This window comes from Saccostrea echinata, unplaced genomic scaffold (genome assembly GCF_033153115.1).
Source record: "Saccostrea echinata isolate AGI-Se365-2 ecotype Australia unplaced genomic scaffold, CSIRO_AGI_Sech_v1 ptg000012l, whole genome shotgun sequence".
Taxonomy (NCBI): Eukaryota; Metazoa; Mollusca; class Bivalvia; order Ostreida; family Ostreidae; genus Saccostrea; species Saccostrea echinata.
Window position 1 is genome coordinate 19,369,923 of NW_026889761.1, and position 22,015 is coordinate 19,391,937.

Below are 22,015 nucleotides of genomic sequence, written 5' to 3' on the forward strand. Positions count from 1 at the left end.
CATTGAATAAAAACGCAACGCTTCGTAACAGCCTGATATATTTGTTAACTTCGGGGTGTATTGGCCTCCGGGGGGGGGGGGGGGGGGCGTGTTGAAGGATGAAAGCAGACATATAAAATGTCACTGATGAAAGCAAATAACTGTGACTCTAACTACATGTAGCTAGTAAAATGGGTTGAGAGCTATTTTAAATTAATTGTTTTATTCAAAACATATTAGACGTAAAAAATATTAAATCTGTTTCAAAAAATCTCTAAAGGTGGAGCATTGATATATTTTGCATGGAAAAAAGAAGAAAATTTTTATCGGGATCGGAAATCACGTAATTTGTTAGCGTCTTAACTACTCTTTACAATTAACACACCTGTACGTAGATGCAAGCTTGTAAATCACTCGGATTATGTGTCATTTGGGTCGCGACGGTGTTGAACTGCAGTAAAAGCAGAGGAAAAGTGTATATTTTTTGTTATATTTAATTTGAGGACAAATTTTTGAATGGAAACATATTCTTAACAAACCTGCTGTTTAAGCGGAGAACATGGAGAAACTCAGGAAGGCCATGAGACGCAGTCCAAATACTACAAAGGAAAGCAAACATGAGAGTAAGTTGGAGTTATCATATGATCAGGTGATGTTTGTGGTTCTTTTGAAATCGCATTTCTTTTGTCTTAGACAATAAGTACTTTAACATTGAAAGATCGAGTCAGTTTTCATACTTCGATGTCATTTTCTGATCATAATTCATAATGCAGCTAGATAAGCCCCTCCCTTTTTCCCCCTGCAGTTTTTTTTCATACATTGACTAGTCACCTATGGTGATTAGGTTTGGGGAACCAGAAAATGTTAGAATTTTTTATATTCACACAATTCAAGTGGTTTCAATCAATAATACTTGAGATTGATATAAAAAGTGTCAAAATTTGCTATTATTATGTGATTAACAATGAGATATTTCTACAGGTTGTATGGATTTGAATAAATACTTTATTTTCAGTCACAGAAAAGAATTCCTAGATTTCCCTTTTCTTCCTGCAAAGAAGTTGGAAGGGGAAGAATTTGCAATTCTTTTAGATTTTCACTGTGACAGAATATTATGTACAATACAATTGCAAATGTTATTTTGATATATAAAAAAAAAACAAATATGTCAACAGTGCAGTCAATTTAGATTTAACTCTTTTGTAGACATAAAACAAAATGAGAATTCCTGAATGTTTTACTGCCATTCATGTTTTTGTAAACATGATTTGGTTTTGAGTGAATGAAGAATTTTTTTAATGTACTTACCAATTTCTTATTCTCCATTCTGCTTTCATATTCTCATGCCATTCCTTCAGGGTTTAATCATTGTTCACCGGGCATTCATTTATGATTTGTTCGGTGTTGATTTAGGACTTTCAAAGTGGTGAATCTAAGCTGTGCTTTTTAAAAATTTTTGTTCATTTTACTATGTTCTGAAGGCCCTGTTTGCTTACAGAGATGGAATAGGTATTTCTTAATTACAAACATTGTACATTTGTATATTCACATATACCTTTGTATTACATAATATTCTAGTTATTCTAGTAAGTCTTAACTCGAAAAAAAAAAACAGTATTTCAAGCTGACTTTACAACTTACATATTAATCATGCAAGTAAATTGTACGAAATGTAAAACTTTCAGAATTAGGAGAAGGTTGGAATGAAAACAAAGAGGCTGTTCGAGATGGAATCACCTTTTACATGAAATATCTTGGATCCACCCTTGTGGAGGAGGCAGAGGAGAGTCAGAGTTATGGTGACGGTGTCATCACCAAGGCATTACAAAGCATCATCGCTATGGTAACATTTATTCCTATTAAGCTATTGATATGAGTAAAACAATAACATTGGGTTTTTAATGATGATGATGAAAAATTATGATTACCAGAAAAAATGATTATTACAAAGAAAATACCTGTTTCGTTACAGGCAAAATCATCTGGGAAGAAATTAAAAAGGGTTGCATTGACAGCTTCTCCAAAGGGGATCCAGATAACTGATATGGCAAACAACCAGCTGATTGAGGAAATCTCAATATACAGGTTAGCTGACCATAATGTCAGTGTCAGGGAAAGCTTTTCTAAACTTGTTTCTGCCTAGGGAAATCAAATATATATCTGACAGTTAATCAGTTTTAGAGTGACATAACCCCACCATGGTCAGTGAGTGTTGTGTCCTTGGAGAAGAGACATCTTATCGTAGTCTGTCATTGTAGCAAAATTAAAGTGGTTGCTGTCTGTCTGTGATTCTATGACTCATTACTTTACACCAGTAATACTTACATTACTGGTCAGGCAGCATGAATAAGTAATCTGTCTTAAGATGAGTCTATTCATGTAGATAGAATACAGCATTAAATCATATGATGATTTTCATTGGAAAGAGAGACCTTTATTTGTTTTCCAGTTGTTTACAGTTTTATTTGTCCATAAAATGATAATAATTTCATAAATTGACAATAAAAAAATTAAGATTGTGAAATTGAACTTCTTTTGAAAAGTTAAAAAACAAATTTCAGTTTCCATCTATATGAATCCAAAGACTAGAGTAATCTTTTTTTATTATTTATATATATATATGTACGTGCATTTAGCTGTTATCTCCAACTTGTTCGCCTTTTCTACTTAACATAATTTCATGTCACTTAAAATACCAAGTGCATTTGCACAAAAATCTCTATTGTACATGAAGTGTGGACTTAAATTATGCTAAAGAGTGTATCTGAGAAACTGAGAGTTCTTTGTAGAAGAATTTTAAATGAAACACACCACTAAATATTCTTATTTTGAATCCTTTGTTTTAATCATATATGATGTATTTATTTATAGAGATGTTTTACATCTCCTGTTGAATTCTAAAAAGAACTTGAGAAATAAGTGTTTGAAGCATTTGGAATTTCCTAATTTCTCAGTCCTCAAATGTCAAGAATTTGTGCATAATCAAAAAAGAATCAGATAATCAGATGTTTGAAGGAAATCATAAAGCATCTTTCCTCTAATATGTAGCTGAGAGATTTACATAAAAGGACTTGAAATCTTGTTGCAAAGTAACATAACATTACTTGGTACCAACTCTCGATTTGTGAGAAATATATTTTATCTAAATGTTATTTTCACAATGTAAGTACAATATTTTCACTCATTAAAAATCTCTTAATGTGTACTTGGGAGACAACATCACAGAAGTTTGATACTCCCTGTCTGAGAGATCTTCATACTTCCTTATCTTGACAGACTGTTTATTCTCATATTTCATTTTTTTTATCCTTGTGCCTTATGGCAAAGTACACAGAGAAGATTAATGTATCAGATAGAAACAAAAAGAGCCCCCCCCCCCCCAAAAAAAAATAAAAACATTCATGCACAGAGATTAACAAATATATCTATTTACAAACATGATGAGGAGTAATGTAACCAATATACATGAATTAGTAGTTGCACATGATTATAGTACAGAACCCATCTCTATGATGGCAAATTTTCTAATCCTTAATTAATTCCAGGCACTAAACGTGCTAAAAAAAGTCGGATAATTTAATAAGGTTTATTATTCCTTCACAAGTTGGAGGGGGTATAGTAACACACTTGGGTGTGTGTTGGTTAGTAGGTGAAAAAGTACATGTGTTACACAAGTAATAATTTATATCGGGATCAATACACTCTTTTGTGAGGAGATGCTCCGCTTTGCAGTGCCCAAGTTGTTATACTAATGCTTCTTCTGATCTTCTCATTCTGATTAAATCTATAAATGTTTTTTGGATGTTTTAGTAGTAAAGGAACTAATTGGTATCAACATCACCTTAATTACCCTTTACACATATTCTGAAACTTCTTTCTTTTCTGTACCTTCTTTGTTCAATCCAAATAATGTGTCTAAATAGCCTCAAGTTTGTGATGCATTGTGTTTGGTTTTTGTAAATAATATTTTATGCTCAAGATGTCCACTAAATATTGATATGGTATCTTCTTTGCATAGAATGTTTTTTAACAAAAACTTTATAATTTTTCAGGATTTCCTTCTGTTCAGCTGATAAAAACTTTGACAAAGTATTTGCTTTCATGGCCAGAAATTCTGTGAATGAGACTATGGAGTGTCATGCTTATCTCTGTGATAAACCCAAAATTGTAAGTGAACATTTCTGGATATTATATGTGTGCAAACTGCAGGTGCACATTTATAGATGAATTCAGTGTTAACTACCTAGCATATTCTTACATGGATATATATGCACAATTTACATGTAGTTGCCATTTACATATATGTACAGTAAAACATGCTTATATTGAACATGCTTATAATGAATTGTCCCTTATGTTAATTTACAATTCATTACAGCAAAGTGATATTCATTCCCAGTGGCTTTAAAATATATTTTGAAGTTAACAGATGTAATTAATTATGGTTATAAGAAAGTAAAATCATTTGTCCCTGGCACTTACCCATCAAGTCTATGGTTTATAAATTCCCTACATGCATGTACACAGACTATCTGACATAAAGTTAATAAAAGGGTGGCAGCTTTTTATATACTCTGAGAGATACATACCCCATGTATCAAGAAAGGTTCGAAAAATTAATTTTTGCATTTTAACTTCACACTCTTATAGAAATTTTGATAGAAATTTATAGAATAAATGTAAGGAGACATTTTAGCTTGAACTGTGATATGGACCTTCCCTTAAAGTGATCAGTAACCTTGTATCTATTTCTATAGGGAAAAAACATGGAGTAAACAAGTTCATTTTCTGTTCTCAGCAAAAATCGTGGGACTTCTGAAAATTGCAAAATCTAAACCTCAGGATCTCAGTGTGAAAAGGGAAATTATATATAATTATAACATTTCATAAATGTCATGGGAGAAGGAAATTGAGAGAGAAAATTTTGGTTGGTCTGTTTTAGGAGATTTATGGCTCTTAGTACATGTACATTGTTCAATGAATTGAAAACTAGTTACCTTAATTATCATTTTGCTACAAATTTAAAATAAAACCCATAATATATTCAAAGTTCAGAAACAAAAGGTAACTATTCCCAGGGAAAACACAGGATGAAAGTAACTAAGATTTCAAAAACTTTTCCTGCTTTTTTTTTAAAGGAGAATGAGATGAAATGGAGGAGGAAAAATAGCAAAATAAAAGGTTCATTAAATTCAGATTTATGATTTATGACTTCCTCTCTTAATCATGGCAGGCACAAGCTGTAACTCTCACAGTGTCTAAGGCATTTGAATTGGCTACAGATTTACACAACATTGAAGTCAGTGCTAGTCCTAAAAAAGAAATAGTAAGTATATCAGTATTATGTTACATGAGATAAATTTAATGTTACATATAGTATTTTTAGCAAAATTTCATCTTGTTATTGCCTACACAACAACTCTTATTTATGATTGTAAAATGTCTCTTTAAACATTGGTCCTTTACTGCTTAATTAGTATTGTCAGTGGCGTATATTCCATATATAGGCAAAAAGGCTGTAGCCTACAAATACCAAAAAAGAATTCTTAGCAATTCGCACTTTTATACCTATCCAATGTAAATGTAAAAATGCTTTTTTCAGCCCAAATTCAAGTGTTATATTAAGTCTTATCAGACAATTTCAGAACCATCGACAGCAACAGGATTAGTGCAGGAAGTGAAATTGATAACTGGAAATATTTTTGGTTAGCAGGAAATTAAACGTATTGTTCGTATTTGGATTATTCATTAAGGAAGTTTCCATATTTTTTAAGCAAATCAGAGTAAAAGGATTTTAAGAGTTCTCAATTTTGTTAAGTGGTCTTCATACCATGATATAAACTGAAAATATGTTTACAATATCATTTTCACTGGTCAAATTAAAATGTCTTCGAATTTGCAAAAATGCTCCCTTTGACTCCCCCCCCCCCCCCCCCCCCCCAAATAACTATCGAGAGGGGGTTCCTTGCCTACCCACACTTTGCGCCTCAGGTTAAATTTGTGACTTCACGCTAGCCTAAACATCAGCAGAAAGGAATATACTCGCCACTGATTGTTGAAGGTACTTGTAATCATATATATATATATATATATATATATATATATATATATATATATATATATATATATATATATATATAATAAACTATATGTCTTATTTGTTTGTAGAGCGGAGGTCTAGAGAAGACAGAAACACGGGCAAATAATGTTAAAAACTCAGAAAATAAATTATCTGTTGGTAAGAACTTCTAATTACCCTATTCTTACATAGAATTTGTCAGAGAATCAATGTTAGTGATAAAAATGCACATTTTTAATTATTTTTCATTAAAGGCAACTCTTCATGACTTTTTTGGCATTAATATGAAACTAGAATTTACTATTTTTTACAATGTCCCAATTAAAAATTAAGTACAATGCAATATTTACATACAGATAAATGTTTTGGAGTAAAACTGCCTTCTAATGAAATTATATAATCTAATGTATCTAATGTAAATATTACTAATATTTAATTTATACTGTACACACACAGATAACTTACAGAATGCATCTAGAGTACATTATGTATATTATTAGTGTACATAATGTATACATGTATTATTAGTTTTATTGTGGGTACGGGATAATGTGTAATTACTGAAGACAATAGTATTATAGACTGTTAATTAGCCTGCTGATCAGCTTTAATTTTGAAATAATTGCAAATATGATTTAAAATAATGCCTTTTTTTGCCTCTGACATTTTTTATAGATCAACCAATCCCAAAACTCTCTAGTCCCAAGTCTAGTCAGGAAATCTTGAGTAACAAGTCACAAAGAAGTCAAAAATGGGTGAGTTTTTTGTGTACCAAATTGTAGTTAGGCAGAATTCAGTAATTCACTTTACTGGAAGCTAATCACAGGTAAATTGGCCAGATCCCTAGTCAAATAAGTTACGTAATATGTTCATGTTTGCTTTTATTTTAATAGCCAAAAAAAAAAAAAATAAACTAAAATTAAATAAAATAAAGAGGAATTATATAATTATCTTATTACAGTTAAGTGAATATACATAGGAATGTCTGAATAATGAATAAAATAATGAATAAAATTTAACAATTATCAGCATCAGCATTGTTTTAAGTATGTACACATGTACACGTATAAATAACAAAATACATTGCCAAATTGAAATGGAAATCAGGAAACAATTTTACACTAATTCACATCAAACAACATTTGAAAAATATTTTTTTAATTTCATGATAAGGAAAGTCAGAAAGAAAAGTGAATAACAAAAAATAAAAAATTATTAGTCTCTACCAACATTGTATGTACAAAGTTCACGTAGGAAATTATATGATATTTTAGAATTATTGAGAATTCTGAGGAGTTACTGTATATAATAAATGAAATATTATTTCATAAATTTTCAATTTTCCAGCAAAGTTTTGAAGATGAGAATTTGGATGAAGAAGATTGTTTTTCAATGTAAGTTTAATTTTTTTCTAACTGCTGTTCTAATTTATAATGATTTTATTTCATTTTTTTTCATACAAGGCATTGGGTTTCCCATGTCATATGAGGTATCAATGATTATATGCATACAATGTAACACATAAAAAATAGTTACATACACAAAGGAAAAATAAATTTTCCATGTTTAGTTTCCTTAGATAATCTGTTAATTTCTATAGGTAAATAATGAGGAAAAACAGAATTGAGAATTGTGAAATTATATGAATACTTCATTGAGAAAAAGTTGCACTTGGAGCACTGGTTGAATATTTTGTCTCCCGAAAAGACTAGTGATTTTGCATTCAATATCTAACAAAAACACTTAGGTGCCCAAATATACTCACAGTGATTGTGAGTTGAATGAAGCAAATGATAGAAATTCTCTAATGTTAATTTAGGCTCAGTGTAATACTGAATAATGTGTATGAATTTACAGGCTAGCAGTAAACAGAAGTAAAGGCATAAAGGGATTAAGAACAGATCTCATACAAGAAGATATAGATGAAAGTGTTACACAATACATGAACAATAACAGGTGCTTGGAAGAATTCTCTAAATCATCATCTATGGAGGATCTCCTGTGTTTGTGAGATTAAAAACTTATTTAGTTGAGGACCTCCTGGGGTCCTTAAAAGAGGACCTCTCAGTGTCCTCCTAAGGTCCTCAAAATAACCTCATCTGAGGACCATAGCATGCATTTCCTTTGTCTGCTGATTCTCCTGTTGCTGTGAGTAAAGTGTCTTTTATGTCTATATAAATTGATATTCAGTTGCTGATAAAAAGGGTAAATAGATTGAGAATATACATTGTATTATAATTATGATGATAGTTGATGAATGATGCAAACATTTTTTTATAGACAATTCAAGAATTATGTTTTTTGCATTTAGTTAATCCATTTTTTTTAACTTTCAAATATTCAAGGGTGATGATCATTTTTATGTTCTTTTATTTAACAACACTGGAATGAATTAATATAAAGAATCTCTAGTTAACTTTTATCCTTACTGTTAAATTAAATGAATTCTGCCCTGAGGAACATATTGGTAAAATTGCTTGATCACTATTTTGAGTATTTTGTTTAAGACACTTTTTTAGATGACTAATCGTGCAAAGGTATACAAAGACAAGTTATTTAGAATTCTTCATCTAATGTTGGGTGCAAAGACTACTTGATAAGATAAATTATGTCAACTTGTATTAACTCAGAAATAATATTGACTAATGTTTGTGATGAAAGAATTTTGTCTTAACTTGCCTTTTTAGCTCAAGTAAGCTTTTCTGATCACCGTTTGTCCATAATCTGTGCATCTGTAAATTTTCCACATTTTTGAATTCTTTTTAAGAACCACTGACTGGGCCAATTTCAACCAGCCTTGGGTAAAGGGGATTCTAAATTTTTCAAATGAAGGGTCAAGCCCCTTGCAAAGGGGATATAATCAAGAAAATGAAAAAATAGGGTGGGGTGATCAAAAAATTTAATTATTTGAAAGCTTCCTGAGGTGTTGTAGATTCTAAATTGTTCAAATCATGGGTAGGATGGGGCCACAATATATATGGGTTCAAAGTTGTACATTGGATAATATAAGAAATAAAATTAAAATTTTCCCCAAGAACCACAGTAAAACCGTTTATTTTCAAACATTTCCAAGTTGTGTGGATTCATTTTTTTTCTTCAAATTATGGATGCCAATTTAGAGTTGGTTAAAATGAGTGTCAAATTTTACATGATGCATGTGTACAAGAAAAGAATTTTCTTTTCCATAGCTGCAAGGCCATGTGAGTCATATTGTTCTTGAAGCATTCCCTTGTGTGCATTCAGAGATCCCTTAGAGTTAATGAGGGGCCATAATATGGGTCACAATTTATCATGGGAATATATAAATCTGATGAATAAAATTGAAAAAAGTTACTCAAGTGAGCATTGTGCCAATGGGCCTCTTTTTTTTTTTTTGGTTGAAGATTTGAATTGCTTAAAATGTTTGATGTTTATCTGTATACCATGTCAGATGCAAGTATGTGTATTATATTTTCAACAGAAGTGCTATGATTGAGTAAATTTAGATTTTATATGCTTAAGAGAAATTTAGTTTTAGATTCTGTGATGAGGAACAGATACGAGGGTTGTTCGGTAAAATCGTGGACAAGTTGTCTAGAGAGAAAAATAATCATCACTGCATTCTAAGCTTTTCACTACACTTTAGTACATTTTTCATCAATATACATAGCAAATTTCAAATAGATATATGCATAAATAAACACATTATGAAATATTATGTTATGTGTGGTATCGCCTTTGGCGCACTGATGATAACGTCAAATTGTATGAAGCAGCGTCACGTTTCCTCTTTGCTAAAAAAAGAAAGGTTGGATAAGCCCCACTTTAGTTCGGAAATTTCCAGGCGCGTAGCCAGAATTGAAATGATGTGTATGCAGAGAACGGCAAGGGGTTGGGTAGTGGGGTCTTGAGCCTAATTCAACTAAATAGGCTATCTTTTATCAACATGTCTACAGTGACAGCGTCTTTAGCTATTGCCAGTAGCTGTTTGTCTGAATGTTTTGTTCTACACGGGGACTTGATCAAAAAGATTCATTTAGAAAACACCCATTTCACTTGTATACTAAAATTCTATTGTTTTTTTCAATTTTTTTTTTCTTCTGTAGTTATTTAAAGTCTCTAAGGGCGTCATTACTACCTCTAAATCAAACTAAATTGCTCTCTGGTGCACCGTAACGTCATTAAATGTCGCCATTTTTCATGTGCTGTGTTTACCACTTTCCGATTTCAAATGCTGAGGAAACTGCCTAAAATTAAGCAAATGCCTTGAAATTTTCCAAAGGAAGACATAATAGATAGTGGATTAAAAATAGGATAATTTTTACCCCAATGTCATCTATTTAATACTTTTATTTTGAATTAATACTCGAATATTCCCTGATAAACCCCCGATTTTTTGGTCATGCGCCATACCCTGTGCACATTCAAGTATAATAAAATCCACATTTTTGAATATAATTTACGAAAAATATTAAGATATTCTTAAATATGATTAGTTAACATTTGCTGAAAATTTCAGCTTAGTGCGCCCATTATTTTTCGATACATACGCTTTCTCCACGATTTTACCAGACAACCCTCATAAAAGCCCTGCTAGCAAATTCAATATTTTCACAAAACATACATGTATTTCTCATTGAATGGCTATTCTCTTGGGATCTCATTAAAACTTATATATGTATTATTTACTTTCATATATTTTTTTTGTGGTTGACTTTTTTTTTTTATAATTTCAATTAGCATTAAGATATTCATATTAAAGATAAAGCATAAAGTAAACATCTCACAAATTATTATGATATGCTCTTTAAACCCATTTGTAGAAGACAAGAAATAAAAGCATTTACTGTAGACTTACTTTTTTCCATATGGGACTAATTCATACTATGTACAAGGTCACAAATTTTCTGTGGAAATTGTCACAGCGTTCTTAAAATGCATTGAAGAAATACAGTGGTGATCCAAGAAATCCATATAATTTTCTAAATTATAGAGAGAAATTCAGATTCCAGGGAATTATGACCCCGTGGAAAAAAGTATGTTAACAGTACATGTATTAATGTTGTGAAATTTAGAAGAAAATGGCCCTGTTTGATTATTATTGTGTAGTTATTTGGCTCAATGAAGCTTTATGCATTTCTTTGTTTAAAGGGAACAATTAATCAAGTATGTTCAGTATATGAATATACTGGTATACATATTCTGTTCAAAATATGCAAAGGATCACTATACTAAACAGAAATAAATTATATAAACTTTTTGTGAAGTTTGAACACTTACAAAAATTAAAAACAAACAAAATAAAAGTGGGATGGTTTAGGACTTTGATTCAAAAGTATAATCTCAAAATTTTTTGCAAGTTTTCAAACTTTACAAAAGAAAAAAATGTTAATCTTTCATTATAATTATACTGAATTACATTGTAGTGAAGTCACAGATGTAGAGATCTCCCTTATAATAAAATTTAATGCATTCTTTAATGCAATTGCAATGTGATAGATTTGCTTCAATATGAAATATTTGTAACCATTTGAAGTTGCTGCTGGTGCTATTGTTATTTAGTAGTGTATAACAACTTACTAACTTTGATTTGTTTTCTTGCAGATCTGATTTTATTTGAATGTGTATGATAAATTTGGCTTCAAGATGTGTTTTTAAAAGAATAAATAGACAGTTTAGGTCACTTATTTTATTAATGCATGTATATAAATGAATGCATTAAAATATAATAAATCATAAAATCAATATTGCGATTTTTTGGGGATCTGAAATTTACGTAATTTTTTTTTTTAGCTCACCTGAGCTGAAAGCTCAAGTGAGCTTTTCTGATCACATTTTGTCTGTAGTCCGTCTGTCTGTCCGTCTGTCTGTCCGTCTGTCCGTCCGTCTGTAAACTTTTCACATTTTCAACTTCTTCTCAAGAACCACTGGGCCAATTTCAACCAAACTTGCCACAAAGTATCCTTGGGTAAAGGGGATTCAAGTTTGTTCAAATGAAGGGTCACGCCCTCTTTCAAGGGGAGATAATTAGGAATTACTGAAAAAATAATGGCATCATTTAAAAATCTTCTTCTCAAGAACCATAGGGCCAGGAAAGATGAAACTCATGTGGAAGCATCCTTAGGTAGTGTACATTCAAGTTTGTTCAAATCATGACCCCAGGGTGTAGGGCGGGGCTGCAATGGAGGATCAAAGTTTTACATAGAAATATAAAGGAAAAATCTTTAAAAATCTTCTTCTCAAGAACAGCAAAGCCATGATTGGTCATATTTATATGGAAGCATCCTCAGGTAGTGTAAATTCAAGTTTGTTCAAATCAAGACCCCCGGGGGTAGGGCGGGGTCCAATGGAGGATCAAAGTTTTACATAAAAATATATAGGAAAAATCTTTAAAAATCTTCTTCTCAAGAACAGCAAAGCCATGATAAGTCATATTTATATGGAAGCATCCTGAGGTAGGGTAGATTCAAATTTGTTCAAATCATGACCCCCGGGGGTAGGGCGGGGCCGCAATGGAGGATCAAAGTTTTACATAGAAATATAAAGGAAAAATCTTTAAAAATCTTCTTCTCAAGAACAGCAAAGCCATGATGAGTCATATTTATATGGAAGCATCCTGAGGTAGTGTAGATTCAAGTTTGTTCAAATCATGACCCCCGGGGGTAGGGCGGGGCTGCAATGGAGGATCAAAGTTTTACATAGAAATATATAGGAAACATCTTTAAAAATCTTCTTCTCAAGAACAGCAAAGCCATGATGAGTCATATTTATATGGAAGCATCCTGAGGTAGTGTAGATTCAAGTTTGTTCAAATCATGACCCCCGGGGGTAGGGCGGGGCCGCAATGGAGGATCAAAGTTTTACATAGAAATATAAAGGAAAAATCTTTAAAAATCTTCTTCTCAAGAACAGCAAGCCATGATGAGTCATATTGATATGGAAGCATCATCAGGTAGTGTAGATTCAAATTTGATCAAACCATGGCCTCTGGGGGTAGGGCGGGGCCGCAATGGAGAATCAAAGTTTTACATAGAAATATATAGGAAAAATCTTTAAAAATCTTCTTCTCAAGAACAGCAAAGTCATGATGAGTCATATTTATATGGAAGCATCCTCAGGTAGTGTAGATTCAAGTTTGTTCAAACCATGACCCCCGGGGGTAGGGCGGGGCTGCAATGGAGGATCAAAGTTTTGCATAGAAATATAAAGGAAAATGTCTTCTTCTGAAGAACTGCAAACCATGATTAGTCATTTTGATATGGAAGCATCCTCAGGTAGTGTAGATTCAATTTTGTTCAAATGATGACCCCCAGGGGTAGGGTGGGGCCCAATGGGGGATGGAAAGTTTTACATAAGAACATATAGAAAAAATATTTCTTCTCAAGAACAGAAAAGCTATGTTTAGTCATATTGATATGGAAGCATCCTCGGGTAGTGTAGATTCAAGTTTGTTCAAACCATGACCCCCGGGGTAGGGCGGAGCCACAATGGAGGATCAAAGTTTTACATAGAAATATAAAGGAAAATATCTTCTTCTGAAGAACAGAAAAGCTATGTTTAGTCATATTGATATGGAAGCATCCTCAGGTAGTGTAGATTCAAGTTTGTTCAAATGATGACCCCTGGGATAGGGAGGAGCCACAATGAGGGATCAAATTTTTACAAAGGAATATATGGGAATTTTTTAAAAAAAATCTTCTCAAGTACAACAAAGCCATTTGTTATATTGACATGGAAGCATCATCAGGTAGTTTAAAATTCAAGCCATTTAAGCCCCCCCCCCCCCCCCCCCCCCCCGGTCTTTTCAATACTGAACTGATTGTGCTTTTGCCTAGCCAATGTGCTCAGGTGAGCGATGTGGCCCATGGGCCTCTTGTTAAGTTTATATACCCACTTACTCTGTTTTACCAGTAATAGTGCCACTGATTTTTCAAGAATAGTGCTAGTATTTGACAAAACTGTTCAATAGTCAACATTAAGGATCCTCTATATGCTGCAAACCAAAGAGCTCTAATTCCATGATATTTTTTTGCAGTTAGAGTGATCTGCCTTTAGATCTAAATATCTAAAACTTAATAAATTTAATCAACAGCATTTTACTCTTATTAAGTATTTCTTACATTTTATTAGGCCAAAATAAATTAATTGAACACTTTTTTGCTTGTATTTTCCCCATTTAAGTAAGCAACAGTGATTTTTGTTCATCAAAACTATGTTGTCTTTGAAAATTTTCCTGAGGGTAAATGGCAGGTTTTATATATTGAAAATAAAACAATAGTCTAGACTCAGTATTTACACCTTTATGTGAAATAATTTTCTCAATGCCCAAAAACATTTATCATTAGTGTATAGAGGATCCTTAAATGCCTTTGTTTCTACCTCACATTTCATGCTTTCTTACTGTACGTCCAATAAAATGTTCATGTGACTAACTTGAGGGAAGTGAAACAGTATAATTTAGTTGGTATTGAAGAATTATTTTTTATGAAGATCTTTGGGTTTATGTCTAAACTCTGCAATGAAATCCCATTACATGTAAAATTAAGCTTATGTTACTTTCTGCTGAAATGTTAGTATTTAGTAATTAATATTCTCTTGTAGTGTGTATTAATGATCTATATAATGATCATTCAACTGTATTTAATGATGACATTAAAGTTTTGTTTTACTGTATGTGGTTTACTGTATTACTTCAGAGTGGTTTACTTGAATCTATGGTAGCTGGAAGAACCGTTTTCTTGAGAAGTGGCAGTGAGAAGAACTTGAGAATTTAAAAAAATTCAACTAACAATTAATTAAAAGTATAAATATCTGTTTTGTAGTCAGACATTTTTCTGATGTCCGGAAAATTGGAAAAAAAAAGTAATAATATGTTACCAGTAAATATCATTCAATTATTTATATATCGGATTAGGTCTCACATCTGTCAAAATGAAGGACGTCATTTTTATCCATTAATTAATATTATTAAATGATATTTGAATTCCAGATGGGACGCATGTTTGCACCATTTATGTCCTTCTGTCAAGGTAGACGTCATGTTTAAACCATTGTCTGAATGTCTCAATAGACACCATGTTTACATCGTTTGCCTTTCTATCCTTATGAGTTATATTAACACCAATGTTTTTCTGTCTCTCTTGTCAAAAAGATGTTGTGTATACACCATTGTTTATTTCTCCAGATGGTGTTTACACCATTGTTTGTCTTCTGTTTAGACAGATGCCATGTTTACTACAGTTGTTGGTCTGTCTTGACAGATGCCATGTTTACACAGTTTTTGTCTGCCTTTCTGTCTAGATAGTCGCCATATTTACAAAATCAATTGTCTTTCTGTCCAGATGGATGTCATCTGTGTCTAGATGGACTTCATGTTCACACCATTGTTTGTTTGTCTGTCTGTCTACAGAGAGAGAAGTCATAGTTACACCATTGTTTGTCTGTCTGTCTAGAGAGAGAGGCCATGTTTACACCATTGTTTATCTGTCTGTCTGTCTATATGGACTACATGTTTACACCATTTTTTGTCTGTTGAGAGAGGGGCCATGTTTACACCTTTGTCTTTCTGTGTAGATGGATGTCATGTTTACACCATTATCTGTCTAGCTGGACGTCATGTTTACACCATTGTTTGTCTGTCTGTCTGTCTACAGAGTGGTCATGTTAACTCCTTTGTTTGTCTGTCAGTGCATGTAGATAGACTCCATATTTGCACCTTTGTCTGTTTTCCAGATGGACATCATGTTTACACCTTTGCCTGTCTGTGTAAGTTAAATCTTATTTACACCATTGTTTGGCTCTCAGTTGACAAACACCATGTTTACACCGTTGTCTGTTAAGATGGATGTCATGTTTACACCATTGTTTGTCTGTCTGTGTGTCTGTCCATAACAAATTTTGGTCGCAGTTTTCTCAGCAATTACTCATCGTAGATGCTTGAAATTTTAGCACACTCTTTGCATAGGCATGTCATATGGTGGGATTCGTTTTTAGCTCACCTGAGCTGAAAGCTCAAGTGAGCTATTCTGATCACCCGTTGTCCGTCGTCCGTCTGTCTGTCTCTCCGTCCGTCCATCCGTCTGTAAACTTTTCACATTTTCATCTTCTTCTCAAGAACCACTGGGCCAATTTTAACCAAACTTGGTACAAAGCATCCTTGGGTGAAGGGGAGTTTAAATTGTTAAAATGAAGGGCCAAACCCCCTTCAAAGGGGAGATAATCAAGAAAAGACAAAAATTGAGTGGGGTCATTAAAAAATCTTCTTCTCAAGAACCACTGGGCCAGAAAGGCTGAAACTTATGTGGAAGCATCCTGGGGAAGTGTAGATTCTAAATTGTTCAAATCATGACCCCCGGGGGTAGGGCGGGGCCACAATAGGGAATCCACGTTTTACATTGAAATATGTAGAAAAAAATCTTTAAAAATCTTCTTCTCAAGAACCACTGGGCCAGAAAAGCTGAAACTTATGTAGAAATAACCTGGGATAGTGTAGATTCTAAATTGTTCAAATCATGACCCCAGGGGTAGGGCGGGGCCACAATAGGAAATCCAAGTTTTACATTGAAATATGTAGAAAAAATCTTCTCAAGAACCACTGGGCTGGAAAAGCTGAAACTTATGTGGAAGCATCCTGGGGTAGTGTAGATTCTAAATTGTTCAAATCATGACCCCTGGGGGTAGGGCGGTGCCACAATAGGAAATCCAAGTTTTACATTGAAATAGATAGGAAAAATCTTTAAAAATCTTTAAAAATCTTCTTCTCAAGAACCACTGGGCTGGAAAAGCTGACACTTATGTGGAAGCATCCTTGGGTAGTGTAGATTCTAAATTGTTCAAATCATGACCCCCGGGGGTAGGGCGGGGCCACAATAGGGAATCCAAGTTTTACATTGAAATATGTAGAAAAAATCTTTAAAAATCTTCTTCTCAAGTACCACTGGGCCAGAAAGGCTGAAACTTATGTAGAAACATTCTGGGGTAGTGTAGATTTTAAATTGTTCAAATCATGACTCCCGGGGGAAGGGCGGGGCCACAATAGGGAATCCAAGTTTTACATTGAAATATGTAGAAAAAATCTTTAAAAATCTTCTTCTCAAGAACCACTGGGCCAGAAAAGCTGAAACTTACGTAGAAACATCCTGGGGTAGCGTAGATTCTAAATTGTTCAAATCATGACCCCGGGGGGTAAGGCGGGGCCATAATAGGGAATCCGAGTTTTACATTGAAATATGTAGAAAAAAATCTTTAAAAATCTTCTTCTCAAGAACCACTGGGCCAGAAAATCTTAAACCTATGTAGAAACACCCTGGGGTAGTGTAGATTTTAAATTGTTCAAATCATGACCTCCGGGGGTAGGGAGGGGCCACAATAGGAAATCCAAGTTTTACATTGAAATATGTACATGTAGTAAAAATCTTCTTCTAAAGAACCACTGGGCCAGAAAAGCTGAAACTTATGTGGAAGCATTCTTGGGTAATGTAGATTCTAAATGTTCAAATCATGACCCCTGGGGGTAGGGCGGGGCCACAATAAGTACTACAAGGGGGGGGGGGATCAGTTGAAAAACAGCAAGGCCAAAATTACTCAGGTGAGCGTTGTGGCCCATGGGCCTCTTGTTGTACAAATCTGATGTCAACTTCCTGTTTATCCGTGCGTCTGTCAGTACCATAGATTACAAATTTTGGTCGAACTTCTCTCAGCAATTACCCATCGCAGATGATTGAAAGTTTAGCACACTCTTTCTTTAGGCATGCCATATGGTGGGATTCATTTTTGTATGAATCCGATGTCAACTTCCTGTTTATTTCTGTATCTGTCCATAAATGAACTTGTGTATCCACATTAGAACGGGGGTATTATTAGTGAATATTGGCTTACAGACTTCTTGTTAGTCTTGTCTGTCTGTGTAGATGGACGTCATGTTTACACCTTTGTCTATCTGTGTAGATAAATTCACAGTCACACCATTGTTTGCCACTCCTAATGGACGTCATGTGTATACCCTTAATTCTGTTCGGTTAAAATATTTGTTGCATATTTTTTTCAGCAAACTTGTGTTTTATCCTGATCATTTATTGTCAAAATATGAAAGGGATAAACGATCAAAATTCCACAGCCCTGCTTACTGTTACTAAAACCATTGTTATGATAATATTAAAAAAAGATAACGATGCTAAGTTAAAACAAGATATGTTTGTGAAACACTTATGCCCCTGTATGGCAGCTTTTTGTGAAGGTTAAAGTTTCTCAAATGCAATTTAAACTCCAAGGTCAAAAGATCAAACATGTTGTTAGTTGTTACCCAAAGAAAGGACTTGTGTCAGTGAATATACTTGTGAAATATGAAAGCCCAAGCACCAACCATTCAAAAGTTATGACCAAGGTTAAAGCTTTTTAAATGTGGGTCAAACTGCTAGGTCAACGGGTCAAAATTAATGGTACCCTTGGGCAGGCCTTGTCTTAAGAAAAACATGTGTAAAAAATATAAGCTCTAGCACCAACTGTTGAAAAATTATGGCAAAGGTTAAAGTTTTTCAAAAGTAGGTCAAACTCCTAGGTCAAGGTCAGAATTGTTGGTATCCAAGGGAAGGAAAGGAATACGCATGTGAAAGATGAAAAACCTAGTACAAACTGTTTTAAAGTTAAGACCAAGGTTAAAGTTTTTAAAATTGGGTCAAACTCTAAGGTCAAAAGGTAAAATAAATTAAACCAACGGAAAGGTCTTGTCACAATAAATGGACATGTGAAGTATGAAAGCCCGATCGCCAACTTTTTAAAAGTTATGGCCAAGGTTAAATTCAAAGGTCAAGGTCAAGAGGTCAAATATGTTGTTTCCAAAAGGAAGGTCTTGTCACAAGGAATACGAAAGCCAAAGCTCCAACCAATAAAAAGTTATGACCAAGGTTAATGTTTTTGCGGACAAACAGACAGGTGGACGAACAGGGCAAAAGTATATACTACATGTATATGCTAAACTATATACACAGTACCCCCCGAATCTTCAATTATAGGGGGATAAAAATACCCAACCATTTAAGGGACTCGAAATATTGGACAATAATGCCTGACAACTGATGAGGATTTTCCTTCTTTTACCTTGATCTCCTTTACCCCAGAGTCAAATTGTTGGTTTTCGGTTTTGAGAAGCTCTATCTCAGACTGAAGTTCAGAAATTCTGTTTCTGATTTTTTTTTTTCATTTCTGTTTCCATAGATTCCTTCAACGTCAGCATGTCTTTTACTAGGGAGTGGACATTATTCGCTAAATTCATTCAAATAAGCGTTTTTCTTGATTAAGAAGCTGACGGATAATATTTGTATTTTTAGAATTATTATCAGTCACAAAATTTTGGGACATACTTCCATTACTTTGGTCTGACTGCGATAAGAAAGCAACTAAAACTGACTCAAGGTACAAAATACGCAAATTATTAGGAAATACAGCATATTTTCAGGCTTCTGTGTCATATTCTGTATCTATTTAGTCTTCAAGAGAAAAAAAAATACAATGTCTTAAATATATAGCCCTGATGTTCTACTTGATTCATTGCTCCTCAATTGTCTGAATATGTTCGTTTAAGAAAAAATCATACCTATCTAATAGTGTCGTTCAGAACCTGTTACTTTTGTATTATTCATTTAAACGTACTGGATTTACTTCAGTAAATAAATTACAACTTTTAAAAATTCAAATACATGTAATTGACTACTTTTTTTCAAGAAATCAAGGGGTCCTAAATGGAAATCTTAATTTCTGGGTTGAAGTTATATTTTGGCTGATTAATATTGCAAAGCGGAAGACATTTTACTTTCAGTCTATTTGTAAAGTAAATGTGTATCTTTTTATTTGCCAAAAGATTGTAAATGAAATATAGAGGTAAAGAACAGTGATCAAAATCAAATCCGCAGACAATTCAGTGTGTAAATAATGGTTCAACAATTCGTTTGAAAAACGTCAGTCAGCATTCGACTTAATGATAGATTGTATTCGGTGACAAGGTCATTGTATTGATCATAGAATTTGCGAAACTCTGAATTTAAACGAGACTGTAGATATCTCTACTTCATCAACTCTTTTGTCAGTAGCTTGCCTCGTTTCAAAAACTTCGCACGAAGAGTATGCTCTTGCAAATACAGTAAAATCCCCGCCATATATTAATCACTCTGTAGCCTAACGGAAAAAAGTGAAAAGGCTGTATAAGTTACAGAAAATGAAGAAAACAGAACAAAACAAAAAAAGGAAAATCGGGAGCAGAGCAAACACAAACTTCTAAAAAAACATCAGAGGTGGGATCGATACCATGAAAGAGTAAACATCTCCTTTCGACGGGTCACATCCGCCGTATGCTCCTTGTCATGATGAGCAAACAGAAAAACCCGTGAAGAATTCAGTAGGTAAATAATAGCCTGACAATTTGTATGAAAACGTCAGTCAGCTTTCGTTTTAATGATAAATTGTATTTGCTGATAAGGTCATTGTATCGACCATTGAATTCGTTGATATTTTTGTTTTATCAACATGTTTATCAATAGCTTGCCACTGTTTGAAATCGAATCAACTGGGAGACAGAAACTCCATATACAGGTGATAAGGATATATTGCTGCATTAATACTTAACTGAAGTTGACGATAGAAAAGTTTATCATAGTTTTATTGTAAGGTTACCGTTAACGTCTTTTGCTAGTAAAATATCCAAACATTAAACAAATATATCAGACAATGTGGTACCTCTTATTTCGAGTTCAAAGGGATATATCGAATTAACGTAGGAATAAAAATTAATATTGTTAATTGATAAAACGTCGTCGATATATCTAATTGCTGAATTGAAGGCCACAGCAAGAGTCTTCTTTTTTCATGAAGTAGTTTTTGGACAATTTCTTCATACGAATACAAAAAATGGGTCTGCTGATAACGGGGCGCAATCGGTTCCCATGAGAATTCCAAGAGATTGTTGGAGACTTTATCTCCAAATACTCCACAGATACTGCCAATCAAAAACTCAAGCATTTTTTTAATATTAAGGATATTGAGCTTGATTACTGTTCATTATCTTTATATTTCATGCAAAATTCAGGAAAGTCTGCAAGCATGATATTTGGGGACTCAAAATACAGTAATATTTACTCAAGGATTGTAAGGACTAAAGCACTTCAAAGCAAATTTAAAAAAACACTTTTACAATTTACCAACTTTGATATATATTTTCGTGGATATAATTTTATTTAAATGTGTTTGGCTTTAAGATGTATCGTGAAAGATTGACTGATTGTGTGTTGTTTTACGTCCCGTTCGAGAATCTTTCACTCATATAGAGTCGTCAACATACACTGGTGAAGGGCTTCAAATTTAGATCTTTACTCGGCACTCAGGGCAATTGAGCAGTCAGAGTTCTTTATCGTGCCAACGCCTACCGTGACATGGGACTTCGGTTTTTAAGGTCTCATCCGAAAGACCCGCAACTTTCACTCCGATGTGCCGAGCAATTGGCGAAGGAACAGTTGCTACTTATTTTTGTCGACTCAGGTCAGTTGCGGTCCTGATTCGAACACACGACCTTCCGATCACGGAGCGAGCGCTCTATCAATTGAGCTACCGTGACGGTATATGGTGAAAGAAAGAAGCAGAGATATTTTTAAACAATAATTTTATTAATGCTGCATAGACATGAATGCATAAGGATGTTATATATATATATATATATATATATATATATATATATATATATATATATATATATATATATATATATATATATATAATAATAATAATAATAATAAAAAATAATAATAATATAATTTACCTATATATTATTATATATATTAGGGATGTCAACGAGTACCCGGTTAACCGGGTACTCGCTCGAACGTCCGAGTATCGAATACTAAAAATGGTACTCGGTTACTCGGGTGTGTATTTTTTCTTATTTCAAAGTACAATTTTTTATCAAAAACTTATCAAAAAATAACTTAAATATGC

At 33.3% G+C, this 22,015-nt stretch overlaps 1 protein-coding gene across 1 annotated transcript; it reads left to right on the forward strand.

The window, feature by feature from the left end:
* The first annotated feature begins 458 nt into the window (after window positions 1-458).
* Window positions 459-8,352, forward strand: LOC133185488 (low density lipoprotein receptor adapter protein 1-B-like). The gene is made up of 9 exons (XM_061320745.1): window positions 459-602; window positions 1,665-1,822; window positions 1,952-2,064; window positions 4,032-4,146; window positions 5,213-5,305; window positions 6,148-6,217; window positions 6,734-6,813; window positions 7,406-7,452; window positions 7,916-8,352. Exons 1-9 carry the CDS (start codon window positions 539-541, stop codon window positions 8,067-8,069), a joined length of 894 nt encoding a protein of 297 aa, XP_061176729.1. The 5' UTR covers window positions 459-538; the 3' UTR covers window positions 8,070-8,352.
* The last annotated feature ends 13,663 nt before the right edge of the window (window positions 8,353-22,015 follow it).

Coding starts and splice junctions, on each gene's coding strand:
- LOC133185488 (XM_061320745.1), top strand. CDS start 539: ATGGAGAAACTCAGGAAGGCCATGAGACGCAGTCCAAATACTACAAAG. Junction 4,147..5,212: donor TCTGTGATAAACCCAAAATT/GTAAGTGAACAT, acceptor TAATCATGGCAG/GCACAAGCTGTAACTCTCAC. Junction 6,218..6,733: donor AGAAAATAAATTATCTGTTG/GTAAGAACTTCT, acceptor CATTTTTTATAG/ATCAACCAATCCCAAAACTC.